The sequence below is a fragment of the Meles meles genome, chromosome 18 (genome assembly GCF_922984935.1).
Source record: "Meles meles chromosome 18, mMelMel3.1 paternal haplotype, whole genome shotgun sequence".
Classification (NCBI taxonomy): Eukaryota; Metazoa; Chordata; class Mammalia; order Carnivora; family Mustelidae; genus Meles; species Meles meles.
Genome location: NC_060083.1, coordinates 28,454,238 through 28,466,651, shown reverse-complemented (window position 1 = coordinate 28,466,651; position 12,414 = coordinate 28,454,238). Strand labels below are relative to the sequence as shown.

The following is a 12,414-nucleotide window of genomic DNA, read 5'->3' as shown; positions in this document are numbered from 1 at the left end:
CTGTTAAAAAGAGAAATTATCAGGTGTTACATAAGCAGATCAAGTATTAGATTAGCACTAGGAAAAAAAGATTAGCACATCAGTACCAAACAGGGACCGTTTCCTTGAAGTAATTAGAGGATTGAGAGAGAATTGAATAGGGAATAACTTTTTCACTGTGAACTAGTTATTAATACCCAAAATAATCTGGTACCTTTCCTATACTTTAGGAAACGTATTAATTGACAGAAGATGCCAACATTAGGACCTGTAATAAAGAATCTACATGCTTCTGAATTGTTTGCAGTTATAACAATTGCTATTTTAAAAAATTTAATCCCAAAAGTGAATTGGTTTGTAGAAAGGAACCTAGGTTTTATTCTCATTCTTCTTGCCACTCTTTAAGTTAAAGGCATTGAAATTTTTTCAGACCTGGCTTCTGAAGGATCTATAAATTGATAGTATTCACCTGGCTTATAGATGATACAGGAGAAAGCATCTAATAAAATGTTGATCCAGTGTCTCTCTAGGCTAAAATTAGGGATGTTTACTTGCATTAAAAGAAACTAAAGGTCCCACTGTGCTATTGCTATGGTGTTACTTGGAGCTTGTCTTTTAAATTGGGTATTTTTCTTGGGTTGGGTCATTTGTTTTATAAGCAGTGCCTCCAGCAATCAGTTTTTTTCTATAAAACGCATATCAGTGTGTGTTGAATGCCACTTGAGTTCTTCTACCCATGCTATTGCATATCTTCTCAGATGCCTTTTGGACCTTGTTTCACTGGTAAATCCCTTTAGTCTCTTTACCCTCTCAGTTACAAATATCCTGATCTTCTAAAGACATTCACAGATACACATTCTCAGAGTCTTATCTTTCTGTTTTTCTGTCACTAAACAGTGGAAGATAATTCTGTGTTAGTCATCTCAGCTTCTGGTACTGTACAAGCTCTTGATTTTTCTTTCAGCATTCAGACTCTAGATTCTTACATTACAAATTTTATAAATATTATTCTCCCCTTATTTTACATACACCATGTTCTTAGGCTTCAGAAAGGCTCTTGACCTTCAAATTTTTATACTCTGCCTCTTTTTCTGTCCTGAGCACAAGACTCAAGTGTCCCAGGTAACTCAAAAAGAATATCCCAAAATAAGCTCATTCCCCCAGATGATCCCATTAACTCATAAACTTTATCTTATAAAGGTGTCAACTCCCATCTAGTCATCTATACCAGCACCTCAAGTTCTACCTTGGAATTATCTTTGCCTCTTTTTTATACACAATTAGTTGTCAAATTTTTTCACCTCTTACATATTCTTAGTCCATGTTCTTCTCTCCATTTCCTTACTTCTGGATCTGTCTTTATGGTTTATTACCTTACAATCTCTTGCCTTGAATTATTATAGGAGCCTTATTTTTTTTTTTTAAGATTTACTTACATTTATTAGAGACAGAGAGACCGTGCAGGACGGGGATGGGGGGGAGAGAGAATCTCAAGTTGACTCCCCACTGAACAAGGAGCCCGTCACAGCGCCTGATCATGACCTGAGCTGGAATCAAAAGCTGTGACTGAGCCACCCAGGTGCCCCAGTATAGGAGCCCTCTAACTTGTGTCTCAGGTTTCCATTTCTGCCTCTGGTCCTTTCTGTAGAGTACTTTTTAAAGCAAAAAATGGATTATACTGTTCTATTTGAAAGCCTTTCACAGAAAAATCCTGTGGATATAATGTTAAGTGAAAGAAAAAGAGAACTCTATGCTGTGTTTAAAATGTAATACCAGTTTTATAGCAACCAGAATGATGGTTCATATTTACTAAACACCAGGCACTTTACATGTGTTGCTCAAGTAATCTTTCAGTAACTCTGAGATAGATACTAATATTACCCTGATTTTTACCCATGAAGAATCCAAGGCTTAGAAATTTACTTATTGTGGGGGTACCTGGGTGGGTCCGGAGTCAGTTAAGTATCTGACTCTTGATCTCAGCTCAGGTCTTGATCTGAGGGTTGTGTGTTCAAAGCCTGTGTTGGGCTCCATGCTGGGCGTAGAGCCTACTTTTAAATAAGTTATCGTGAAAGGTCACATAGCTGGTAAGTCAGAGCACTGCCCTTAGTTCTAACTATATATTCCACGCTATTTATTTTTTGCATGTATGTGTATGTTTTCAGTTATGAAAAAATAAACACACCAAAATATCAACTGTAGGTAATGCTAAATGGTGGGATCATTTAGCATGTTTATGATATTCTTCAATAGTTTTTGCAGTGACAGTGTAATCTGTAATAATAAAAATAATAAATATTATTTTTTTAAATATTAAAAGAAACCTTCCATAATTTTCAGTTTTTGACAGAATAAAGGCCTAAATTAGTTTGTATCGGGGCACCTGGAAGGCCGACTGGCTGGCTCAGTCGGTAGAGCATGCAATGCCCCCCAACTTTTTTTTTTTTTTAAAGGCTGACCCCCTTGGGGTACCTGGGTGGCTCAGTGGGTTAAAACCTCTGCCTTTGGCTCAGGTCATGATCTCAGGGTCCTGGGATCGAGCCCCGCATTGGGTTCTCTGCTCCACAGGAAGCCTGCTTCCCTTCCTCTCTCTCTGCCTGCCTCTCTGCCTACTTGTGATCTCTGTCTGTCAAATAAATAAATAAAGTCTTTTTTTAAAAAGCTGACCCTCCCATGAGTAAGAGGATCTTCTTTTCCCCACCCCACCCCGAATATTTTTTGTTTATTTGACAGAGAGAGACAGTGAGAAAGGGAACAAAAGCAGGGGGAGTGGAAGAGGGAGAAGCTGGCTTCCCACCAAGTAGGAAGCCGTATGCTGGGCTGGATCCCAGGATCCTGGAGTCATGACCTGAGCTGAAGGCAGACGCTAAACAACTGAGCCTCCCAGGTGCCCCAGAGCATGCAACTCTTGATCTCAGGGTCACGATTTTAAGGTCCACGTTGAGCATAGAGCTTACTTTAGAAGATAATAATAAACAGGGGCACCTGGGTGACTCAGTCAGTTGAGCGTCTTGTCTTTAGCTCAGGTCATGATCCCAGGGTCCTGGGATTGAGCCCGGCGTGGGGCTCCCATGGGGCTCCCTGCTCAGCGGGGAGCCTGCTTCTCTCTCTCTCCCTTTGCCTTCTACTTTGCCTACTTGTGCTCTCTGTCTGTCAAATAAATAAATAAAATCTTGGAAAAAAAGATTTAAAAAAAGATAATTTAAATAAAATAAACATATATACGTACATATATCACTCACTCCCTTTGTGTCACAGAGTCCTTTGTGCTATGTGTCCCCAGTCTGCTTTATCAATTTTATTTACACACTCTTCCCCTTTGAAAAAGCTGAAATTTAGTTACAGATTAAAATGTTCTTAATTGGCAGTAGCTAACTACAGGAGGATTAAAAGCAATAGATAATTCGGAGATTCATTTTTGAAACCTGCTTAGTGCTTGCATTATTAAATTGTACCTTTTAATTTCTGACCTCATGATTTTTTAGGATGCCAGCCCTGTTGTAATTGAGCCGTCATCTGTTCTGAATGGAGGGAAATACTCATTTGGAACAGCAATACATTGTATAGAGCAGAGTGAAGATAGAATCGGAGGAGGCAGCCTCAACTATGTGAATACCACAGAAGAGAAGTTTTCAGACAACATTTCTTCTGCATCGGAAGCCTCAGAAACTGCTGGCAGTGGTAAGATGGCTTGCTTCCCATAAAGTTTATTCAAGGTCACTTCTTAAAAGAGTATACTTTGTCAGAGAATGTGCTTCATAGGATATAACCAGACTTCCGTTCACAGAAATAAGTTTTGAATGAAATGAAATTCTTGAATATATTAGTAGCTTTACAAAGAGAAACTCTTCTGTATTCTATTTCATGAATCTCTCAATTTGAAAATATGTTCGCTTTTGGGGTACCTGGCTGACTTTGTCAGTAGAGCACACACCTCTTGATCTTAGGGCTGTGGTTCAAGACCCAGATGGGGCATGAGCCTACTTAAAATAAATAAGTTCATTTATTTAAAAAATATATATATATTTTCTCACTATTTTCATTGATTAAACTACTTTTCTCCATATCGCTATTTAATTATTTTGTCAATCATTTGGAGAAACAGTTTTGAGAAAATCTAAAATTCCATCTCCAAGACTCACTCTGCCTTCACTGGGTTAAACGCACCCTCATATTGATTCTGCAGACATTTCAGGCTGGCATTAGGGGATTATTTTGTGAAACTATTGAGAAAAAGTCATAATGCGTCCCATAATCCTTTGCAGTCCTTTAGTCTTATCTAAAACTCAGTGTTTCCACACATTTGGGGAAAATGCTTTGATGTTTTTGTGGCATACCTGAATTGAGCTGATCCCTCTGCTGATTAACAGTGGCAGTACTCTCAAGCTTACTCTTATTTCATCTCTGAGATCCCGCAAATCGGACAGAGCTAGCATCTTCTCTACGAAGTTCTTTGTAGAATCTACTCCTCCTTCTTCCCTATCTGATATATTTTTTTAAGATTTTAAAAAAAAATTTATTTGTTTGACAGAGAGAGAGATCACAAGTAGGCAGAGCAGCAGGCTCCCTGCTGAGCAGAGAGCCCGATGCGGGGCTCTATCCCAGGACCCTGAAATCAAGACCTGAGCCAAAAGCAGAGGCTTAACCCTCTGAGCCACCCAGGCACCCATTCCCCATCTGATATTATAGCAATCATTTAGCAGTCCTAGAAGTTCTGTCTCTGATGAGCTTTAACACCAAGATTATTTTTTAACATCAAGATTATTTTTAACCCTCTCTAAGGTCCTGTGCTATCCATAGTCTGATCAGTGCCCCAGACAAAGGTTTAAAGTGTCCGATGGCTAGAATGGTTAGTCTATTGTTCAGAGTTGAAATACCTTTTTTTTTCTTTAAGATTTTATTTATTTATTTGACAGACAGAGATCACAAATAGGCAGGGAGGCAGGCAGAGAGAGAGGAGGGAAGTGGGCTCCCTGCTGAGCAGAGAGCCCAATGCAGGGCTTGATCCCAGGACCATGGGATCATGACCTGAGCCAAAGGCAGAGGCTTTAACCCACTGAGCCACCCTGGCGCCCCCAGAGTTGAAATACCTTAAAATACCATTGAGGTTCACAACTTTTAAATCATTATTAATCATCTTTCTGTGTGCATTTTTCTATTGTAACCTGACATGCCTTCCTTTGAAATAAATTTACTAGGAAAGTTCCTTCCTCCCTGGCACTCTTCTGTTAAGAGTTCTTGTTTTAGCTCCTTCGCTTTGGTTTAGAGACTTCTTATGACCAGTCTCTTAAGAACATTTGGAATGTGTTTACAGGGGGAAAAGAAGAATTAAGGGTGACTCTGTGAGAGCCCAGCTTTTTGGCCATACACTCCCTTTTCTATTAAAGGATATATAATTATCGTGAGTTATTAGATATTTTAGGAGGCTGGCCACATGTTCATTTGGTGATGGTTTTTTGTTTTTTGTTGTGGTTTTTTAGATTTGTGTTTATTATTTTAGAGAGAGAGCATGTGAATCACGGTGAGGGGAGCGGGAGCCAGAGGGACAGAAAGAATCACAAGCAAACTGCATGCTGAGTACAGAACCTGACATAGGGCTGGATCTCATGAACCTGAGATCATGACCTGAGCTGAAATCAAGAGTTGGGCACTCACCCGACTGTGCCAGTCAGGGGCCTCATTTGGTAACAGTTTTTAAAGCTTTTCTTCCACCTAGTGTTATGCTAGGTGTTGTCCAGAAGGATTACGTATGTAATTCCTATCTTCTACAGAGTTGTCAGAATCCTAACACTGTACTGCCATGCCAACAGAAAAATAGCACTAATCTAATATATGGACATTGAGTTCAAGCCTATTTATGTATAATAACTACAAATAAAGAGATTCCATCCTCTTTCCCCTTACAGGCTTTCTGTATTCTGCCACACCAGGGGCAGATATGTGCTTTGCTCGACAACATAACACTTCTGACAATAACAACCAGTGTTTGCTGGGAGTCAATGGGAATATTTTGTTGCATCTCAATCCCCAGAAACCAGGGGCTATTGATAACCAGCCACTAGTAACGCAAGAACCTGTAAAGGTAGGTGATATGACATCTACTTAAAATAATTCCCTTTCAGGTGGCAAGTAAGTTTCATTCTAGAGGTTTTAACATATAGCATGACATTCGTACATTCACGGTTCATTAAATTAACTTGTTGTAGGTAGGTATCTCTGCATAGTATATTTCCGTGAGGATATTTTATGATTTAGTAATTGCACAGAAGCAGTGTAGTAATCCTTAGAAATAGTCTTACTTAGGACAGCCACTGGGAAAATGTAGTTTTATGTGTATGTGGAATTTTTTTTCCAAAATAATATTTTCTGTTGTTTGAAAGAAATCTGTGAAAACCAGTCTTATTTCCAAATGCTCCAATGATTTTTCAAATGATTTGCCTTGAGTTCTCTTTCTTAAATAATTTATTTTGGAAGTTAAAAATCTCTTTTAGAAAATGATTTTCCAGTAACATGAAACTGAGTAGTGACATATGTGTTTGTTCTCCTGTGTCTAGATTTTGTTAAAACACAAGAGACTGTAATACTAAAAATATTAAAAAACCAACATTTATATTCCATTCTTTCTAAGGCTACATCACTAACACTAGAAGGAGGACGATTAAAACGAACCCCACAGCTGATCCACGGAAGAGATTATGAAATGGTCCCAGAACCTGTGTGGAGAGCACTTTATCACTGGTATGGAGCAAACCTGGCTCTACCTAGACCTGTAAGTATAACCACTGGAGCTTTATAAAAGGAACAGTCCTACTTTGGGTCTTCCATTACTTTCCTATATGAATCTCACTATTCACAAATTAGTTCTTTCTTATCACAGCAGAGTGCTCAGTACCTGTAAATTAGTTGAACAAAATTTAGGTTCCTTTATATTTAATCACTTATTCATTCATTTATTCAAACATTAACCAAGCACTGTATTAGTACCAGCTCTACAGTGTTGTGCCTGTGGAAATGGGTGGCTTACCTGGGGTGGAGGAAATAGTTACTAGACTAAAGTCAAGGAATTGTTAGACTAGGCTATTAAATAAGCCATCCATATAAACATAGACTTTAGAATAATGTAGGGCTTAGGCTGGAGCAGAAGTCTGAGAGCCAGTGCCAAAAAGTTCAGTGAATATAAGGGAAGTGGTGCAATGATTACTTCTGAGACTTATTTTCATTAACCACACAGACATCCAGTTAGGGATTGGTTCATCCCATAGTTGTTGGTGGATTTTTGTGTTTTGTCTTTTTGAAAGAAGGACACAAAAATGATCATAACAGGGGGGCGCCTGGGTGGCTCAGTGGGTTAAGCCGCTGCCTTCGGCTCAGGTCATGATCTCAGGGTTCTGGGATCGAGTCCCGCGTCGGGCTCTCTGCTCAACAGAGAGCCTGCTTCCCTTCCTCTCTCTCTGCCTGCCTCTCTTGTAATTTCTCTCTGTCAAATAAATAAAATCTTAAAAAAAAAAAAGAACTTTAAAAAAAAAAAATGATCATAACAGGAATGCAAGCAAGTGAATTCTGATTGTCACTATTACTAGGATGAGTTATTCAAAGCATAAATAAAATGCTCTAAAGTAATTTAAAAGACTTAAAGAATGTAACAACAAAATATTAGCGAGTTAACTATCCCATTATACTGTTGGGCTTATACCGTAAGCAACAGGACGCATACCCTGAATACTCTTTGCATTATCAATGCAGTAAAATGCTTCATAATAAGGTTCCTTTTGTAGATCAGGAAGCACTCTCCAGGGGCGCCTGGGTGGCTCAGTGGGTTAAAGCCTCTGCCTTCGGCTCAGGTCATGATCCCAGGGTCCTGGGATCGAGCCCCACATTGGGCTCTCTGCTCCGCAGGGAGCCTGCTTCCTCCTCTCTCTCTCTGTCTGCCTCTCTGCCTAGCTGTGATTTCTCTCTGTCAAATAAATAAAAAAATATTTAAAAAAATTAAAAATAAAAAAAAGGAAGCACTCTCCATCATATAATGTCCAAGATAGAATTTTCTTATACTAGAAAAGTTGGCGTAAATGAGATACAGTAACTTAGATCACTTCCAAAGAGAGTAGAAGTCTGCTATAAAGCCTTAGTCTATAATTTTGATGTTGATTGTGATTTATTAATAATTATGTTTATTAAAAATTGTGTTCAAGTCAGAATCAGGAATTTGGGCTTTGAGTTTGTTGGCTCCAAAAGTTTCCTACTGTATTTGGCATCAGAACTCCTAGAAGATACATATAAATACATATATAGAGAGATACATAAACATATACTTTATTTCTTGGGAGGTGGGGTGATCCTTCAGTTAGTCGCTTAATTTCTGGGACTTCCCAGCTCTAGCTTAATATTCTGTATCTGGGAATATATCTGGGAAAACACTGTGATAATCGTTTTTGACATATATATAGTTTGATGTTTTAGAACCTGCCTAAATTTGGATTACCAGTGTTCCAAGCTCTAAATCTTAGTTTCTTCCTCCTTTCTAAAATGGAGGTAACAGTATCTACTTCATTAGAGTTGTTTTGATAATTAAATAATACATATGATTAAACAGCATCTGCTTTACAGTAAGTGCTCAGTAAATGTTGACCATTGCCAATATCATCATCATTAAGAGCATTTTCAGAGCCTCACACAAGGTCATGTTTTTTTACATTTATGTCAGACAAATATTAAAGTGATTTTACTAGATCAGAGCTGCATTTGCTGGCTTGATAGAATTTTTTCATCTCTAAATATGACACATTTGCCTGATTTCAGGAAAAAATGCTACAAAAAACATTTAAAATGGTGTTTTCAGGTAGAGAGAATACTAAATATATTGCCATGGCAAGGTTAAAAATGATTGCTTTTATGATGTATAAGTCATACTGTTTATATAAAAATATCTTTGGAGGGGCGCCTGGGTGGCTCAGTGGGTTAAAAATATCTTTGGAGTGCCTGAGTAGCTCAGTCGGTTAAGCATCCGACTCTTGATCTCAGCTCAGGTCTTGATCTCAGGGTTTTTTCCAAACGTGTGTGATCTGTTTAAGGTAAATTCTTGCACATGGAATTGCAGCTATTGTTTGGCAGTTGACACTGAAGTTAAGAATTTCAAAGATAATAATTAAAATGTAAATAAATACGTGTTTCTGTATGTTTGTGCGTAAGACTTTATTCATTTTTAATGTTTCACAAACTCACTTGTTATTTTGGCAAACAAGATGCATATTATAAAAACTACTTCATTATCAGTTCAGATTCTGCCAAAGGTATGTTTTATGTAGCCTGTCAACTACTAATACTGAATTATTAATGCTTCCTCAAATCATATTTAACTGAAATTACAAGAAATTATGGTTGGCTTTGCAACTGTTAGTGCCTGCCCAGAAGTGGACAGACTTCTTCCAGCAGTCTAGAATACCAGGGAGAGCCCTTTCTTGCTTATCATGTAAGTAGGATTTGAAAAAGCTCCCCAATGGAGCTTTTCAAGTGCCATACTGTAGCATAACAGAACATGTGGAATACTGTTAAGAAAAAGTCCTAAAGGTTTGGTTTGTAGCATTGTTTTCATTTGGTTCTTTACTGCCTCCTCTTGATACTGGAAAATGGTCTACTGCGAAAGACATTGGTTACTAGGGCAGAGGGAAATAAAATAAAACCTGCTCACTTGAGACTGTTAAAGATTGTGTAGGATTTTGTGTTTTAAAGTAGGTTAGTCCTGCTATCCTTTTGGAATACTAAATTGATAATGTTCTACTCTTAAAATTCTTAGAGCGATATTTTTATAATGAAATGTTTTCCTGTATCTTTGGGCTGGCAAGCACATTATTTGGAGGGGGTTACTAAAAAATCCTGTTTCAACATGAATCTCAATTTTGTGCATCCAGAGTAATTGTTTTAATCATAGACAAAAATACATGAAACAAACCAGTTATAGTAGAATATAGCAAATTTGTATATGAAAACATTTCTATTCTTAAAACTAATACAAGAGGGGTACCTGGGTGGCTCCGTGGGTTAAAGCCTCTGCCTGCAGCTCAGGTCATGATCCCAGGGTCCTGGGATCGAGCCCTGCATCGGGCTCTCTGCTCGGAAGGGAGACTGCTTCCTCCTCTCTCTCTGCCTACTTGTGATCTCTGTCTGTCAAATAAACAAATAAAATCTTTTTTAAAAAACCGAAAAACTAATAAATAAAATTTTAGGCAAATTTATAATACTCTTTTTATATGTGTTAAAGAAACCAGGTATTTTCAAATGATGTCCACTGATAAGGTTTTATGAGGGAAGTACATTCATAAATTTCTGAGGATATTGTAAATTGCTACACTTCAGGTGGCAAAATGACTTAGACAGTTAATGATACGGCCTTCCATACTTTTTGACTTACAGCTCCAGTCCTAAGAATTTGTCCCTTAAAAGACTATCATTTAGGGGTGCCTGGGTGGCTTAGGCGGTAAGCATCTGCCTTCGGCTCAGGTCATGATCAGTGTCCTGTGATTGGGCTCCTTGCACCGCAGGAAGCCTGCTTCTTCCTATCCCACGCCCCCTGCTTGTATTCCCTCTCCTGCTGCGTCTCTCTCTGTCAAATAAATAAAATCTTTAAAAAAAAAAAAAAAGACTGTAAAAGTGAGAAGAATTATGGTGTGAAGGTAATGGAATTATAGATAATATTTAAGATATCCCCCATTAATTTCAGTGTTCCTTGCTTTTAAATAAAAGAGGAGAAAATACTCACCGGGAGTTCAAATCTTGGAAGATGAGTTTAGGACCAGGAGCCTGAGAGTATTTAAACCCATGTAATTTAAGTCTATGAATCTGTAATCTAACAAATACAAGTAGTGAACCTATTGAACATTGTAGTTTCAAAATAAATCGTAGAAATTCAATAAAAAAATTACAAATTTTGTTTCTTCTTTTATAGTGATCACATTATATCTTTTATAACAATAGGTGATCAAGAATAGCAAGACAGAAATCCCAGAGCTGGAGTTATTTCCTCGCTATCTTCTCTTCCTAAGACAGCAGCCTGCCGCTCGGACACAGCAGTCTAACATCTGGGTGAATATGGGTATGATGAGCCTGAGAATGTTTCCTCAGCATTTACCAAGAGGTAACTTAAGAATGCAGCAAGAATACCATGCATTTCTTCAAAAAAACAAAAACAGCCAACTTGCTCTAAGTCTGGTGCCACTGTCCTAACACATACACCCATCTACTTTCATACAGAATCAGTAAATCCTCTGTGGGGCTTAGATCTATGGTCATGCGCAAGACTCGATGGGATAGTGGCAAAGTCTCAGCATCAAACTGAGAAGAATTGTTTCCTTTTCTGGTTTTTAAACATACAAAGAAAATAAATAGAATAAATTTCACATACTTTTTTTCTTTGGGGAAAAAAAAAAAAGCCATTATAAATTACTTGTTAGCCCTAAGTTAGAATCTGCCAGTTGATGACTGGTCTTTTCAACTCCACTCAAATTTCTGAAAAGTAATTCTTTTCACAATATCATATTTTTGTTTATTTGTTGGTGTTTTGGGGGGACTCTTTTGGCAAAACATGATACATTTCTCATGGTTGGTCCAAGGAGCCTTTATAAGAGACAGGTAATATAAAGTGAAGAATATATTTTTGAAAATAAAAATGGCACATTTGCTTTGAAAAACATCAAACCTGGCTTATCAAAATGACATGTAAGTTCCCATTTTAATGTATTATAGGCAAAAATTCCCCTTTGATTTCTCTGTGAGGTTACACTTTATTGATGGGCAGGACTTGCTCTATGCTTTTGCTTTGCAAATATTTGACATTGTTCTTCAGCAGAAATAATGAGTTACACATTTACACAAAGTCTGAGGCTTTGTGTAACAATGCCCTAACGTTATTAATATAACTTGGGATGCAAGAACTACCTGTGAAACTAAACCAGCCCTATAAGCACCATTCCTCTTTGGAAATCAAATAGTTTTATGTCTTCCTTAAAGGTTATATTCCCATAATATATGCAGATTCTTACACATTCTGTTCGGTAAGAATTATAGCAAAACATTGGCTTCTGCCTAACCAAACTTTGTCTTTGGGGAAAATGTCAAAATCAAGGAACAGTGAAAACAGAATCACTATGAAACATTTTCTTGATTTAATTTTCCATTGAATAAAAGTATTCACCTTGCTTCCATGACACCCATAGCATGTATCTTTCTCAATTCTCTTCGAAAGATAACATGAGAGGCAAGATGTGTTGTTGCACTTTTAGTAAGTATTCTTTGTAACTCTTGTGCTGATCCTAGATTTTTGCTGTTTCTGTAAATTCCACTAGATTTGTTGGTGTTACTCAAAAACACAAAATTATGTGTAATAAGTGGCTGCCTGCTTAATGAGCTATGCTATAAAAACTGTCTAGAATTCATATAAATTTC

General features: G+C 37.6%; 1 protein-coding gene across 3 annotated transcripts in view; it reads left to right on the top strand.

Moving 5' to 3' along the window:
* Positions 1 to 12,414, top strand: part of USP32 (ubiquitin specific peptidase 32) — a 221,590-nt gene that overhangs the window by 172,925 nt on the left and 36,251 nt on the right. Inside the window, exons 13-17 of one of the 3 annotated variants that reach the window (XM_045984378.1) lie at positions 3,465 to 3,660; positions 5,886 to 6,061; positions 6,608 to 6,748; positions 10,948 to 11,107; positions 12,215 to 12,250. In XM_045984378.1, coding sequence (XP_045840334.1) covers positions 3,465 to 3,660; positions 5,886 to 6,061; positions 6,608 to 6,748; positions 10,948 to 11,107; positions 12,215 to 12,250 — 709 coding nt within the window. The remainder of the gene's footprint in view (positions 1 to 3,464; positions 3,661 to 5,885; positions 6,062 to 6,607; positions 6,749 to 10,947; positions 11,108 to 12,214; positions 12,251 to 12,414) is intronic. The other 2 variants (XM_045984380.1, XM_045984379.1) reach the window with 2 other exon arrangements.